The sequence below is a fragment of the Artemia franciscana genome, chromosome 2 (genome assembly GCF_032884065.1).
Source record: "Artemia franciscana chromosome 2, ASM3288406v1, whole genome shotgun sequence".
Taxonomy (NCBI): domain Eukaryota; kingdom Metazoa; phylum Arthropoda; class Branchiopoda; order Anostraca; family Artemiidae; genus Artemia; species Artemia franciscana.
In genome coordinates this window covers 59,825,065-59,841,849 of record NC_088864.1, presented here as the reverse complement: position 1 = coordinate 59,841,849, position 16,785 = coordinate 59,825,065, and the positions used below count along the sequence as shown (strand labels likewise).

The 16,785-nt window shown below is 35.0% G+C and overlaps 1 protein-coding gene across 7 annotated transcripts in view; it reads right to left on the bottom strand.

Annotated features, from left to right (window-relative positions):
- LOC136043864 (mannosyl-oligosaccharide alpha-1,2-mannosidase IA-like) overlaps positions 1-16,785 on the bottom strand; it is a 71,252-nt gene that overhangs the window by 19,750 nt on the left and 34,717 nt on the right. For all 7 annotated transcript variants that reach the window (XM_065728822.1, XM_065728820.1, XM_065728819.1 and 4 more), the window contains 2 exons: positions 6,668-6,847; positions 1,182-1,395 (listed from right to left, as the gene is read on the bottom strand). In XM_065728822.1, coding sequence (XP_065584894.1) covers positions 1,182-1,395; positions 6,668-6,847 — 394 coding nt within the window. The remainder of the gene's footprint in view (positions 1-1,181; positions 1,396-6,667; positions 6,848-16,785) is intronic.

Below are 16,785 nucleotides of genomic sequence, written 5' to 3'. Positions count from 1 at the left end.
CTTGTAGTTGTTCGTTAATGTGAAGCCTATTTTAAATCCTTTGAAAAAGTCCAATTTTCGCAGAATAACACTGCATTATCAGCGGTACTTATAGTTCTTCATTGTTGCGTTCTTCATTATATATATATATATATATATATATATATATATATATATATATATATATATTTTAATCTTATTTTTGCTGAATAGCACTGCCTTATCAGTGGTACTTGTAGCTTGTTCATTAATGTGAACCCTATTTTAAATTTTTGAAAAAAATCCAATATTTGCTGAATAACCCTGCTAATGAATAAAGTTCGTACTATGAAACCTATTTTAAATTTTTGAAAAAACGAATCAAATTTTTCCTTAATAATGCTGCATCATCAGTGGTACTTGCAGTCATTGATTATTGTGAGCCCTATCTTAAATGTTTTGAAAAAAAGTCAAATTTTTACTGAATAACGCTGCACTATCAGTGGTAATTGTAGTTGTTCATTACTATGAACCCATATTAAGTTTTTTGCAAAAGACCTAATTTTGCAGAATGTAGTTGTTTACTATGAACCCTATTTTAAATTTTTGAAGAAAAATCTAACTATTGCTGAACAACGCTACCCTATCAGAGGTACTTGTAGTTGTTCATTCTTGTGAAGCCTACTATAGATTTATTTTTCTTCTAGGTTTTGCTGGATAGCGCTGCACTGTTAGTGGAAGTTATAATTGTTCATTCCTAGGAAACCTACTTTAAAACACCAAAGTTTCTTCTTATCCGTTATTAGTTACAATTAAAATAAAATGCCAATATACTAGAGGGTAAAATTCTTAGTAAAAACTGTGAAAGTTAAGAAGTTCTTTTTTTTACATTTACTAATAAAGTGCCCAACATATCAGCTTGGCATCTGGTATCCTTTATCAAATTGAAAAAAAGGAAAGAAAGAAAAACAAGATTAAACAGTCAATAGAATGAATAAATAGAAAATAAATACAAACATAAGGATATAACACAAAAAATGGAAAACAGATGCTATGCAAAAAAACATACAAAAAAGGGAAAGAAACACAACTAAAAAAAAAACAAACTTTTTTTTTATTACAAATGTAAAGGCAGTGTAGTTTATCATTTACTCTTACTAGTTCCCCAAACATTCTACTCCCATATAGGTGAATATGTAGACAATAAATGAAGTACAACTTACTTTGTCCCCATTTTCCGGTCCTGGAGTTCAAATAGTTAGGATAGAGTCCATTGGGCTTGGGTATTTCTCGAATTACTTTTCGAACTTGTTCAATTTTTTCTCTATAAACTGGATTACCAGTTACATCTGAAAGGTAGCTGAATTCAAGATGCAACGTTCCGAATTCAGAGAGAATCGCTGCACCACCTGATGCCCAATTATAATTCTTCCCGATCTGCACAAATAAAAAGAAATATAAGATATAGCTATCGAGGTAATCGAAACGCTCACCAGTTACAGACTTGCCTAGTTCATGCATTTCTGTCATTTTCAAGAAGTAAAGAAGATGAAAAAGTCTAATGCCTAGTGTCAATAAGTAAAAAATTTTCTGATCTATTCTCTAGATGTTAAAAAGTTTTATGTCTAATAATATAATTTGAAGTCTATTAAAGTTACAATTTAAGAGAATTTTCGTCTAGAACTCTACACAATTCACCAAAAGGCTTTTCTCCTTCAAAAACGCACATTTTTACACAATTCTGAAAATATCACTGCACCACTAATACCCAATTATAATTCTTGCCTATCAGCACAAATAAAAACCAATGTAAAATATAGCTTTCACGGTAATTAAAACGCTGTCCAGATGTAGAGTTACCAAGCTAATACATTTCAAGCCATTTTCATGAAGAAAGAAGATAAAAGAGTCTAATGTCAAGTTTCGAAAAGTTAAAAAAGTTTCTAGTCTAAGTTTTAGGCGTTAAAAAGTTTTATGTCTAATAATACAAATTAAAGTCTAATAAAGTTACAATTTGAAGAATTTTTGGTTGAGAGCTTGGCCAAATTCACCAGAAAGCTTTACTTCGACATACACGTACCTTTTTATTCGATTCTGAGAAAATCGCTGCACCGCCAGTCATTTTCAAAAAGAAATAAAGATGAAAAATCTAATGTTTAGTTTCAAAAGTGAAAAGCTTCTAGTCTAGTTTTTAGGTGTCGAAAAGTATCTTGCCCATCTACAAAGATAAAAAAGTAAGATGAAATATAGATTTCAAGCTAATCAAAACTCGAATAAACTATAAACTTAAACTCAATCATTTTCAAGTTATTTTGAAAATTGTGGAAGAAAGACTTTTAGAACCCTTTCAGAGTCTGCTAAGTTAAAAGTTAGTTCGCAGTCAAGAAAATGACTTGAAAAAAAAGATAAAACCAGGAGCCTGTTCGTAGTAAAAAGAAAACGACTCAAAAAATTAAAATAATCAAAGATAAAAGTCAAAATAAAATAAATGCTTTAAAATCAGACAAAATAAACAAAATATGGATAATATAAAAAGCCTAGTCGCAATCAGTAAAATGGCTTGAAACAATAAAAGCAATTAAAAACAAATGAAAAATTTGAGCAGCTCTAGTCAAGTCCATGAGCAGACAATCAAGAAGTAAAAAAAAAAAAAAAAAAAAAAAAAAAAAAAAAAAAAAAAAAAAAAAAAAAAAAACTTGAATCACTGTATAATATTGTTTGACAATGCACATATATAATATTACATAATATGCAACCAATATTGCGAAACACCGTGCTTACGCAATGATGACTCAAAGAGCCTTATGTAATATTAGTCGCAAAAATCGTTAATAAAAGTCGTTAAACATCACTGCCGCCATGACATGAGCATACTATTGCAAAAGAGCACAGCCCAACATATTGGCAACCAAGGCAAGCTAGCCGTTTCTAGTTCCATGTGGAACCTTTTTTTTTTTTTTTTTTGGAAAATTCGGCATTCGAAGTATGTTTCATGACTAGAAGCTTTTCATTTTTATCGAATTTACCTCCGCCCACCTTCAATCATACGGTCGTACCTTGGGGTAGGGATTTTCACTTGAAACTCATTCAAGACATCCCTGAAAAATCCCTCCACTCCCTCCCCCCGAAGTTCAGTCATTGGAAGAGAATACCTCATAAAAATCGATAAATAAGACGAGGTAGCCATTTTCGTGCTCCAAATTGGAAACATGGTATTTCACGAACAAAAAAGTACTCACAGACAAAAATCGAAATAAAATCAAATATATTAAAACAAAATAAATGAAAACTTTACGATATAAAAAAGCATGTTTGCAATCAATAGAGCGACTTGAAAAAAAAGAAATAAGATTTTTTTTTTTATAAAATTCAAGTCACATTCGAGTAAAGTCCATAAGCAGACGATCAACAAATTTAAGAAAATTTTGAATTACTGCATAAGATTTTGTTGATAAAAGACATAAAAAAGCCACGTAACGTGCAAATGACATTGCAAAATCTCATTATTAAGTTGCTTACGCAATGATGACTCCAAGTGCCTTATGTAATAGCAATCGCAAAAACCATTAAGAAAAGATGTTAAAACATCATTGCAACCCTAGCACAACCGAAAAAAATTGACAACGAAGCCAAGTTAGTCGTTTCGAGTAGGGCCCGATCGATATATCACCGAATTGGGTAATGTTATAGACCAAAATTCCTTTAAACTGTAACTTTAATAAACTTCAGATTATATTATTAGACAAAAAAACTTTTTAGTATCTAGAGACTAAATCAGAAACTTTTTGACTTATTGGAACTAGACATTAGACTTTTTCATCTTTATCAACACCGGAAAAAAACATTTTTTACCTTTTCGGAAAAAAAAACAAACATCTATCTCTGATTTTATCTGAGAATTTGAATCTCAATTTGAAATCACTAACATAGAACTTAAAAATTGTATTTTAAAAAAAATATTTAGATATATTATTATTTAAGGATGTTTGTTGAGCCTCCTACAGGGGAAATAACGTTTTACTTTACCGAACGGGATCTTTACAACAATGGGCGTTCCAACGTTTCAGCTTCTACCATAATATTTACCGTCTGAGCAGCAAACGTTTTTCAATATGGTGAAAAAATTTGAATAAACATATATACAACTTTTTGCCACTAAACCTTTAAGTTAAGTAAACTTTAGCTGATTTTCGAAAAACTTCAAATACAAAGCAAAAATCACTGGCCTGAATTAACCGATAACGCAAAATAAAAGGGAAAAGTTTTTAGCCTAGTTTTCGCATTTAACAAGACATTTGGAAGGACGACTTTTCGAATGAATGTTGAAAACTTGCCGTAAAATATATAGTGCTTTTGCCAATAAATTTAAAAATTTACAAATACACAAAACAAAATCATTGGCCTGTATTGGTCAATTTGAAAAATATTTGACACCAGTTTTAACATTTATTGATTTAATTTTCTAAACTTGTCGACGGGGACCAGGGCTCGATGTGTCGGCCATAAACAGAGGTAATAAAATGCCAAAAAAAAAAAAAAAAAAAAAAAAAAAAAAAAAAAAAAAAAAAAAAAAAAAAAAAAAAAAAAAAAAAAAAAAAAAAAAAAAAACAAGGTAGGAGATAACAGAGGAGGCCACCCCAGCGCGAGAACACCACAACCAAATACATACTAATATCTATTATTCATCAATCCCAACATCCAGACAAAGAACTATTTTTGAAATATGATTTTTCAAAGAAAATTGGCTCTTGAAACTTTCTACTTACTTGACCTTTCTTGGGGATATTTCTACTAAATTAAGCTTATTTACAATATGAGGAATCTTGTATCTGATTGAGACTCTAGATCTTTCTGCTTTAATTGGGGGAAGGCGATACTTCTTGGAGAGGACATGGCGGGCAGGAAAAGTGGGAGTCTAAATTATACCCAAATCATGGAAATAATTTGTTGAAGACTGAATATCATAATACCATATTACTGTATGCAAGTCTTTCAGTTGTTTGAGATTAAGTATAGTGAGAAAAATATATAAAGTTTGGGTTTCCGAGAGATTTTTAAGCTTCACTGACCGATGAATAAAAGTACCCAGACTTCTAGTTGTCTTATTTTGAATTATCTGAAGAGGTTGCAGATGGACCATAAATGTGTTGAGATAAATTACAGGGCAATAAAGACATAATTCAATTAGAGAATGGTAAAATTTTAAGGATGGAAAAAGGAAACATAAGTTTCAATCCATGAAGACAACCTAAATTATGGTCAACTTTTATCTCAAGTAATCAGAATGCTTACGGAAAAATAAAAGCTCATAGAGAATAATTCCAGGATAACGAAAGAAATTTACTCTTTTTATCCTACTTTGGTTTACAATTAATTCTTCTATGGTAGTTTTATTTACCACCCGCCGTGACCGCCTAAAAATCCTGAATTCATTTCTAGAAAAGTCCAGAGCTAGATAGTTACATGCAAACCATTTATTCAAAGATTTCATTGTTGTCACCATTTTCTCAAACAACGAAGATGGGGTTTTATCTGCAAAAATTACTGATTAGCTCCTATCTTCGGGTAAAGACCTCGGAAGGACACTTATATCAATCAAAAATAGTAATGACCCCAATACTGATCCCTGGGGGACTCCAATATCATCAATAACAATATGGTTTGACAGGTGCCCATTTATTTCTACCTGAATTTTTCGACCCTGCACGCAAGATTTTATCAGATCTAGAATCTACATCTTCGAATTAGAATAGTTAATTTTCAAAATTAAGCTAATTTTCGAAGAACATCATAGACAAAACGAAAATCATAGGCTTAGATTGGTCAATAATTCAAAATAAAGGGGAAAGTTTTTTACAAAACTTTCCCGCTGTGTAAGAACAAACCGGTTTCTTCGTTAGTTTCTTTCAGCTTAGCGCGAGACAAGACAAAGACAAGTGACAAAAAACGGAAAATATTTTTTTTTTAGAATTTCCAAACAAAGCTTATTATTTTAATTAAACGGCCATTGTGTTTCAGGAATCGTTCTTGAAAAATTAGGACAAAAAGTCAAAACTTTATCGTAAAGAGCAAGGTCTTTTGGAAGGGGAAACTTCTTTCATATACGTAATAATTTCTGTTCGTTTGCCTCTTACTTTCTTAATTTCTGTTCGTTGCCCCTTACTTTCAGTTAAAAAGGTTATCTTTTAATGTAATTTCTGATCGTTATTAAATAATACCGGGAAATCCAATTCTCTTTCGATGAAAAAGTCCGGTACTTGTGTATTGTGCGACACTCACTCAAGTTTACGATGTAAGGCATTTATCAAGATTTTTAGAAGGCAAACGTGTTTTTTTTTTAATTTGGATAAAAGATTTGAAAGCCAATATATACAATTTTGGTCACCAAATCCTTAAATTTACAAAATTATACTGATTTTTGAAAAACATTATAGATAAACAATAATTACTGGCCTGAATCAATCAATAAGACAAAATAAAGGGGAAAATTTTTTGCACCAGTTATGGCATTTATCAAGATTTTTAGAAGGCAAATGTTTTTTGTTTTTTTTTAATTTGGATAAAAGATTTGAGAGCCAATATATACAATTTTTGTCACCAAATCCTTAAATTTACAAAATTGTACAGATTTTTGTAAAACATCATAGATAAACAATAATTACTGGCCTGAATCAATCAATAAGACAAAATAAATGAGAAAAGTTCTTACACCAGTTTTAGCATTTATCAAGGCATTTGGAATCCCAGTTGGAGTGTTGAAAGCTGGCAAAAGCAGTTGAGCAATTTCATCGGCTTTGGCTGCGAAGGCATAATCCCCAGTCAGAGCATACACCGTAAGAAGACCACCAACAAAGCGTATATTCGTTTCAAATACAGATATGTCACTGCCCTAAAAAGGAAAGAAAAATTAGGTAGTAAAAATTTAATGTATGGCAATGCTGTCTCAGTGAGAGCATACGCCGTAAGAAGACCACCAACAAAGCGTATATTCGTTTCAAATACAGATATGTCACTGCTCTAAAAATGACAAAAAAATTAGCTAGTAAAAATTTAATATATGGCAATGCCGTCTCAGTCAGAGCATACACCGTAAGAAGACCACCAACAAAGCATATATTCGTTTCATATACAGATACGTCACTGCTCTAAAAAGGAAAGAAAAATTAGCTAGTAAAAATTTAATATATGGCAATGCCGTCTCAGGAAATAAAGAATCAACTAAAACGAATTACTACTATATGCCCTATAAGCTAATGGTTTAACAGTACAGCCTTCCAGGGGCTGATCCAGAATGAATCATCCCCTGATTTATTCATAATATGAATAAATTTAGTTTAACATATTTCGAAGCCGCTTCTACTACACTTTACCCCCCTCCCTTATGTGCACATATACAGCCCAAATTATATATTTCCCATGCATCTTGTCATACGTCGCTTTTGTTTCAACCCGTGTAAACGTAAATTGAATCAATGCAGGCGAAATCAGGAAACAGAAGAATAAATAGGAAATACATCATTTGGATTATATATTTACACATTGGGGGGAGGGGTTGGGTGTAGGTTATAGTGGAAGCGGCTTAAAAATGTGTTAACTGCAATTTTTTTAGCATCAAATTTATTTCTCCGTTTAATGATGAATCGATAGTTCATTAAAGCTTTATTGCCAAGTGACTTTGCAAAAAAAAAGTTTAATTCATGACACCAAAACTGAACTTTAGTCCAGGAGATTTATAATATTTTTTAACCCTGGAAATATTTAATTTTTCTATGGTACCTACATAGACAGATGAGGAATATTACGATAGGCAATTTTTTTCTTTTTTCTAAGACCACACTGCCTTTCTATGACGAACAAATAAAAGCTCAAATGGTGAAAACCCTTTTATCGGACAGTGAAAACAGATGAAAAAAAAATCTAGATAAATCGATCACGTACATCCTGCTGACGATCAAATCTGTTTATGACGATTACTGACACAGTGCATGCGATCGAAATATCCAGATATTTTGCATCTGTTTTCACTGTCTAATAAAAGGACTTCTTTCCATTTGAATTTTTATTTGTTCGTAATTGACTTTTAAACTCAGTATATTAGGATTAATGGTTTAAGGCATTTTTTGCTCGATTTACGTCGAAATCAGATTTTTCTGACTATGTTTACAATGAAATATATAGGTACCTTTAAAGGCAATTTGGCTTTGAGCAGGAGCCACCCCCCCCCCCTATCAAGTATGAATTATCTTCAACCAATTTCTTAAAATTTCAACATAATTGACCTATTTTGGCTAGAGATAAATGATACCGCACTGGACTATTCCCTCCTACCGGTGGTGCTAATCACCATTTCCTGGCTCCATGACCAGGAAGTTAAATGGGGGATTGGGGGGCCAGCCATCCTGTGATTTCACCCACCCTTCCTGTTAACCTTCGTCGAATTGCTCCAGGCACCCAAACAATCGGCCACGTCGAGACGTCAAAAACCCGTCCCAAAGAACATAGGATTTCAAGTCTAGCACGCTAACCCCATCTTTAACACTTATACCGCCTCCGCGAAAACTCTGACCCTTTAGAAAAAAAAACTTGTGGACACGCCTGCACTGCTCACTTCCATTCTAACAGATCAAACCACGGCCCATGGTAACCGAGAAGTTTAACTACGCGTTTTGAAAAAAAAAAAAATAAAAAAAAAACACTGTCTAGTGACACTGTGTATTAACTAGTGTTACTATACACCGTGTATACTAATGTCTAGTAACTATCATTTCGATTAATCTTAATAGTAATTAAATTTAAAAAAAACAAGTTCTTTTAACTGAAAGAAAGGAGCGACATTAAAACTTAAAACGAACAGAAATTACTTCGTATATGAAAGGGGCTGCTCCCTCATCAACGCCCCGCTCTTTACGCTAAAATTTGACTCTTTCTATCAACTCTACTTTTTAAAACAGTAAAAAACTTCCGTTTTTTAGAGTTTTGGTTACTATTGAGCCGGGTCGCTCCTTACTACAGTCAGTTACCACGAACTGTTTGTAACGTTATTGCAAAAATAAGTTTATAGGAAATAAAAAAAAACACAAAAAACCCTAAAAAACGGCGTCGGATTGATATTTAAAAGTACACCATTGTAAAAACCATATTGTCAAAAAACCACACAGAAAAATTACGATGGCCGGCGATGGCCGAGCAAAATAAACCCCCGTAGAAAATCCCCCCCATGGAAAATAAGGCTTTCCAAATTTGAGAATTTTACTTGAGTTTTGCTTTTTTTTTCTGTAGGGGGAAGGAATTTTGGTGCTTGTGTATACGCCAATCACTCAAGTTTGCGCTGTGTAAAACTCAAGAACAAACCGGTTTCTTCGTTAGTTTCTTTCAGCTTAGCGCGAGACAAGACAAAGACAAGTGACAAAAAACGGAAAATATTTTTTTTTTTAGAATTTCCAAACAAAGCTTATTATTTTAATTAAACGGCCATTGTGTTTCAGGAATCGTTCTTGAAAAATTAGGACAAAAAGTCAAAACTTTATTGTAAAGAGCAAGGTCTTTTGGAAGGGGAAACTTCTTTCATATACGTAATAATTTCTGTTCGTTTGCCTCTTACTTTCTTAATTTCTGTTCGTTGCCCCTTACTTTCAGTTAAAAAGGTTATCTTTTAATGTAATTTCTGATCGTTATTAAATAATACCGGGAAATCCAATTCTCTTTCGATGAAAAAGTCCGGTACTTGTGTATTGTGCGACACTCACTCAAGTTTACGATGTAAGATTTGTTTTCTAACTTCGAACTGTCCAAATACTTTACCCCCCCCCCTCCTACGTGCAAATATATAGCCCAAATTATATATTTCCGTCCATTCTGTCACTCGTCTTTGTGGTGTCTAGCGCTAAGCTGAAAGAAACTGACAAAGAAACCGGTTTGTTCTCGAGTATTACGCAGCGTACAATACACAAATACCAAAATTCCTCCCCCTACGGAAAATAAAAAAAAACATATTCTTAATTAAAGAATTAAGATCAATATTAAAATTCTTAAAATTGGAAAGCCTTATTGTCCATGGGTGGGGGGGGGGGGTTCGGGGGGAGGGGTACTTTCCGCGGGAGGGAGGGTATTCAGGAGGTAAGCGAAGGGGACGCCTAGAACCAAAATTACAGCCCTTCAAACTGAACAACAAGAAGTCATTTTTTTGCATGGAAAACACAGAGGTGCCCCTTTTTTCGTTTTCTTCGCCGTCCGGAGCATGATAGAGAACCATTTAGGGACTCATTTGAATGCTAATTTTTATGCCTACGTGCTTTTTATAGATTCGACTTGATTACACCATCGTAAAGTGCCGTATGGCAACCCGAAATGGCACTTTGGGTGTTATTTCAGGAGTGAAAAGGCTGGGAGATCCGGAAAGGGTGCCACCACAAGTTAGACCCAAGCTTTATAGTCCCCCATCTTGTATAAACCCCCTCCCAGTCTCCTTAATAAATTTAATAAATCCTCCACTGACTAGCAGAGCCAAGCTAGAGGTGTCAATTCATGAAAATTGGAAGGGGGCCTATTGCGCCGGCTTAAAGTACGGTACGGCACCCAAAATATGGCACTTAGGGTGTCATTTCCGATGTAGAAAGACTGAGAAGAATGAAAAGGATATCATCATAATCTCACTGGACAAAAACTTTTGACCCTAGGTTTACAATCCCCAATGTTGTATATTCCCTCTCCCAGTCCCCGTAATAATTCAAGTAAATCGTCTGCTGACTAACAGAACTAGGATAGTTCTTTGGAATAATTCTAGGCTATTCTAGCCTACCACTAGCCAATTCTGGGCTAGTGGTGTCAATTCATGCAGATTGATGGGAGGAGTGTATTTATCAATATCCGAAAGGACAAGATTTTTTGTTTTTCAATTTTTTCCATGAAAACATGGAAAATTTATACTTTTCAATATAAGCACGGATGCACCGTTTTACCTTTTTTTTTTCGCTGCCAGTGGGACATGAGATATATCGAACAATGTCCCAGTTGTCCAAGACAGAACAAGTTTCTAAAAAATGAGCCAGTACGATCTAGACATCCTCGGTCTGCCCGAGGTACGATGGCCTGGTGCAGGCCACGAAAAGCCGCCAAGTGGACACAACGTCATATTCAGTGGACCAGAGTCAAGGGGAGAACACAGAGTTGCCCTTATGATGATGAGAAAAACCAGCCTATCCCTTTTAAAGTGGCAGCCAGTTTCATCCAGAATTCTTACCGCTAGGTTTCCCAGCCAGCATGCAAAACTGTCTGTGGTGGTCTGTTACGCACACACAAACGAAGCAAGCGATAGTGTAAAGGAAGAATTTCAAGGAACCCTGCAACCAATAACCACTGATATAGCTAGATATGATATGGCTTGTTTTGTCCGTGATGACAATGCAAAAATTGGTGACGACCGCCAATATTACCCCAAGTCTGTGGGTTGCATGGCATCGGTAATCGGAACGAAAATGGTGAGCTTTTAATTGATTTTGCGCTTTCATATAACCTAGTTAATGTTGGGAGTTTGTTCCAACACCGTGATATCCCCAAATATTCCTGGACCTCTCCAGATGGCGTCACGAGGAATCAGATTGACCACTGCATAGTCATTCGCAAATGGCGCACTAGCCTCGTGGACGCAGGTTCACATAGAAGAGCTGACATAGGGTCAGATCACAACCTGGAGATTGCCAAATTTAAAGTCAAACTTAAGAAAAATTTAAACAAGTACCCTATCTAAACCCATCTTTTGACTCGGATAAACTACTTCATAGCACAGTAAAAAGAAAATTCGTGATCGAACTTTTTAATAGAATCTCATAAGGGAGAGGAAACTCATAAACAAATCCTTCTTCAAAGCCAAACACCAGGCCGTTTAATCTTGAAAATCGCACGCTACCGCGAAGCAGACAAAAACGTAAAGAAGAGCGCAAGGAATGACCACTGAGCCCTGATCGAAAACAAAGCCAAACTTGCTGAGGAAACAGCCAAGAGAGGAGACTCCAGAGCCCTATATCAGATCACAAGTGACATCGTTGGAAAGAAGCACACCGTCAACGGCCCAGTTCGAGACCCATCTGGTGTACTCGTGACCAAACCAGTAGCAGTGAATGAGTTTTGGGTATCCCACTTCGAAAGATTCCTCAATAGGCCACCACCCGATGAGGCCCCCAACATTCCCGCATGGCCATCCTTCTCCCTAAACATTTTGTATGGAGCCCCCAAGTGCTATGGAGATTCAAGCAGCTGCCAAGAGATTGAAGAATGGTAAATCCCCAGGAGAAGACCATATATCAACAGAGATGATAAAGATCTTAGTTGTAGAACTAATAACATTCTGGACCGCCTTCTTCACTACAATATGGGAAAAGGAAAAGGTACCAGTTGATTGGAAGCGCAGCCTACCAATACGTCTCTTCAAAAAGGATGATGCCACTGTCCCAGGAACCTGGCGAGGAATAAGCTTGCTTTCGGTCCCCGGTAAACTACTGTGTCATGTCAATTCTGAAGAGAATACAAAATGAGCTCGAAAAGCACCTAAGGGACGAATAATATGGGTTCTGCCCGAACCGTTCTTGCGCCGATCTTATATATACTTTGCGAGTCCTCACTGAAGAAAGTCGAGAATGGCACTCATAGCTTTACGTTATTTTTATAGACTTTGAAAAGGGCTTCGACTCTGTAGATCGGCCAAGTTTGTGGAAGAACCCGTTTAAATATGGGATCCAAAATAAAATAATCACAATTATCATATCTCTTTACGGGACAGCGAGTGCTGCATCAAGACACCCGAAGGCCAAACCCGATACTTTCGAATTCTATCTGGTGTCAAACAAGGCTGTGTACTGTCGCCGTTACTTTTCGTGATAATCATCGACTTTATTCTCCGCAACTCCACGATCGATGGTATCAAACTTTCTGCTGAAGTAACAGTTGGTGACCTAGACTTTCCAAATGAAATTACAATGCTACAGTCGTGTATGCAACTTCTGCAAGAACTTCGAAACAGAGTCAGCGAAAAAGCAAGCCAACTTGGCCTCAGAATAAATTCGAGGAAAACCAAAAGAATGGCGACTACTGATTCCCCACTTCATATCAGGTGTGGAAATGAAGAAATCGAACAGGTCGTGGAATTCAGGTACCTTGGAAGCATAGTGACGAATACGGGATAAACATTCAAAGAAATATGACCAGAATAGGTCAGGCAAATGCCGCCTTCAATAGGCTCAAGCGCATATGAAAGTCGAAAAATTACTAGAACCGGCTGAAGCTACGCCTGTTCAACAGCAACGTCATCCTGGTCCTCTTTTACGCAGCCGAAACCTGGAGTTTGAACCAACAACAGGAGAAAAGAATCCTTGCATTCAAGAACAACTGTCTTCGAAAATTTTTATTATTCATAGGCCAGAGAGAATCGCAAATGAAAAAGTCCACAAACTTGCCAACCAGCCTCTAGTAACAGTCTAACAGATATCCTTAGGGCTCGAAGGTCGAGATACTTTGGCCATGTTCTCCGGATGCAGGGCACTCAGATCTCAAAAGCCACTTTACATTGGCACCCGAACGGAAATCGAAGACGGGGAAGATCTCAAAACACTTTGCGCCGAACATAACAGTCTGATCTGCGCAGTATCCATGCTTCTCTTCAACCCGATTGGGAAGACATATACGCAGCTACCCAATTCAGAAAAGATTGGCGAAGTCTCGTGGATGCTCTGGCGGCACGGGCGGATACGAGGTATAAGGTAAATTAATTTCTTTGGTGCCATCTATTTCTAGCTTATTTTTTGCTGATTTTTTATCTACGTATCTTTTTTTTATTTGGAGTCCGCTACTGGCGGATCCAGAGGGTCCCCAAGATTTTTACTGGCGACCTCTTTCCCTGTTTTTTCTTCTTTTACTCTCTTTTTAGAATAAATTTGTCAATTTGAACAATTATTGGCACCCCTTTCAAACTAGCCCCCCCCCCATATTTTGCTCATTGGCACCTTTGTCACATTGGCCTCCTCCAAAATTTTACTCTAGATCCGCCCCTGTAACTGCTTATAGTTTTTCAAAAGAAATTCAATTCCCGAGTTTTCACAACTTTTTAGATATATATGGTTGTACAAGTTTCCACTTAACCAATTCAAACAATCATATATATTGTTCTTGGCACTTCAATTTTTACTCCCTTTACGGTTGAAGTGCGGGTACGCACAAAACCATAGCTTCAATCCCATCAACGAACCTATAATTGATTAATTATTGGTACTTGTGTATTTTTTAGCACACACTCAATAAGTGAAGTTAGGCTCTTCAGTGAAACAAACTACGATGCAGGTACATTTTAATTAAATATTTTATATGTAGAGGTGGTTTGGTTAAGTATTTGATATAATGCACCACCACCCCTCAATGTGCAAATATATAGCCCAAACTTTTGATAAACCTAATGAAATAAACAAAATATGATGAAAATATAATACTTTATTAGGAAAATTGTAAAATTGCAACTTAGAATTATGTACTCAGAACAGAACTGCCTCTTTTTCAGTCTTTGGCAAATCCCAAATATTCATTTCAAAATCCATGTTCAGACACTATCTTCTATCACTATGCATAGCAAATAAAATTGATTTCTGTCTTTGGGGCTATGAAACCGGATTTTCGCATCGTAGTTTGTTTCACGAAAGAATCTAACTTCAATTACTGATTGTGTTCTGAATAATACACAAGTAACTTATTATTTTATCAAAATTTACAAAAAAGTGATGAAATAACTTCTCTTTGAAATAACAGTCTAAATTTTTACAAACAACCAAAGAAGTTATGGGTTTATTGCCGCAATGTACATCCTACTTCCTGTAACGCAACTTAAGATCTAGATTAGATAATAACTCCCTTTCATCAGAACTGCATAATATAACGGCAACTATGTACCAGGCTAACGAACTTTATCGCAACTATGGATTTACCAATCAAATAAAAAAAGAATGTTGCAATTAAATAAGAGTAACTGCGACAAAACCATGTACAGACGGCTAACAAACTTAGGCCTTTTCTGGCAACATTTTCTTTTTTTTTGTAATAATCGTGTTCTAGCGACCAACAAAAGTTTTGTTGATCAAGAATGTGGATGAAAAATGAAAAAGTGGATGAAACCCACAGTTGTTTATCAATTTTGTCGGTCAAATTTAAGCGGGAAATTTCAAGGATGAATATCATGGGAATTTTTTTTTTTTTTACAATTTAGAAGAGAGAAAAACAATTAATTTGTCATAAAAATTTTATGCATAGTGCTAACTTGATCTTTTGCCAAAAATAAGACCTGACATGGTACTTTCTTTTGAATTACCTATCCCCTTTCCCTCCAAAGGGCAGCAACGGAACCCTATTGTTTTGTTTTAAGGAAAAATTCAGTTTGATCAGACAGTAAAACGGTTTACAAATAGAGGAAATTATAGAGTAAACATAATTTTTAATGGAAAATAGTAAAACAATTTTCAAATAATTTTGAAAATATTGCCGTCTATTTCCAAGAATATTAACATTTTGTGTTCTCGTAAAAAGATTAACAACAATTGTTGTTGTGCAAATCTTGTCTTGCGATTGTTAGTCAACATTGTTGATCAACAATTTGTTCCCCAGAAAAGGTCTTTATGGTCTCTCGCCCCAAATATTGGCAGTACATTTCACACCTTATATCTACTTAGTGGACACTCCGAATTAAGGGGGGTGTCAAATAAAAATTATGCAACAGGCAAAACCGCATCAAGGATTTTTTTGAGGGAAGGGTTACAATTTTTTTGCACATAAAAAATTTGTTTACATACATTTTCGTTACGTTTTTAAGAGTAGGACATTTTTAGGGGTGGATTCCAATTTTTCAATTCTCCAAACCCCCTGATTACGGCCCTGACAACACGCTGTTGAAAATTTAACTGAATTACGGCTTCACCGAATTCAACAAATACAATATTGCGTTAAAAGATCAATGAATTTAATGAATCAGTTTCACTCTCAATAGCAAATTTCAAGGTAAAGATTCTAGTTTTAAGCTCAAACCATTTTATGGAAATGGCACTGAACATGACAATGAAGCATTTAGCCTTTATTTATGAGAAACGCAGTACAGCCTATATAAGCTACATAGCGCTTTGATATTTTTATGTAATATGCATCAAAAATTAGTTATTTTATATATATATATATATATATATATATATATATATATATATATACATATATATAGACGGGCCCCAGCATGGCACGCGGCATGCTTCTATATATGGATTCTCATTGTCCCTTGTGTTCTAACTACAGACAGTGCTGGGTCCCGGCGGCTTCGCCGCCAGGCCCAAGCATGGCACGCGGCAGGCTTCTATATATGGATTCTCATTGTCCCTTGTGTTCTAACCGAAGAGTTTTTTTTATTTTTATTTTTTTCTCTTTTAGTCTTTTTTAGTTTTTTTTTTGTTTTTTTCTTTTTCTTTAGTTTTTGTCTTTGTCATTTAGTTTTCTTTTTTGGTTTTTTCCCTTTTTTTTAGTTTTCTTTATTTTTACTTATTTTTAGTTTTTTTTTAAGTTTCTTCTTTTCTTTATAATGTATTAACATAGTAGGCTACATGAAACCATTTGCAAAAACCAAAATTAAGGCTCTTAATGAATTTTCTCGGACTTCTGACCTATCTTCATTGCTTTTCTATGCAAGAATATCCCAAGATATTAATTTTCCTGAAAAAATATGGAGCTGTTTTCGAGAAAATATATACATGCAAAATTATTGCCCACTTATAAAGATAATATATGTATAGACAAAGAAATTCAATTTTGTTTGAA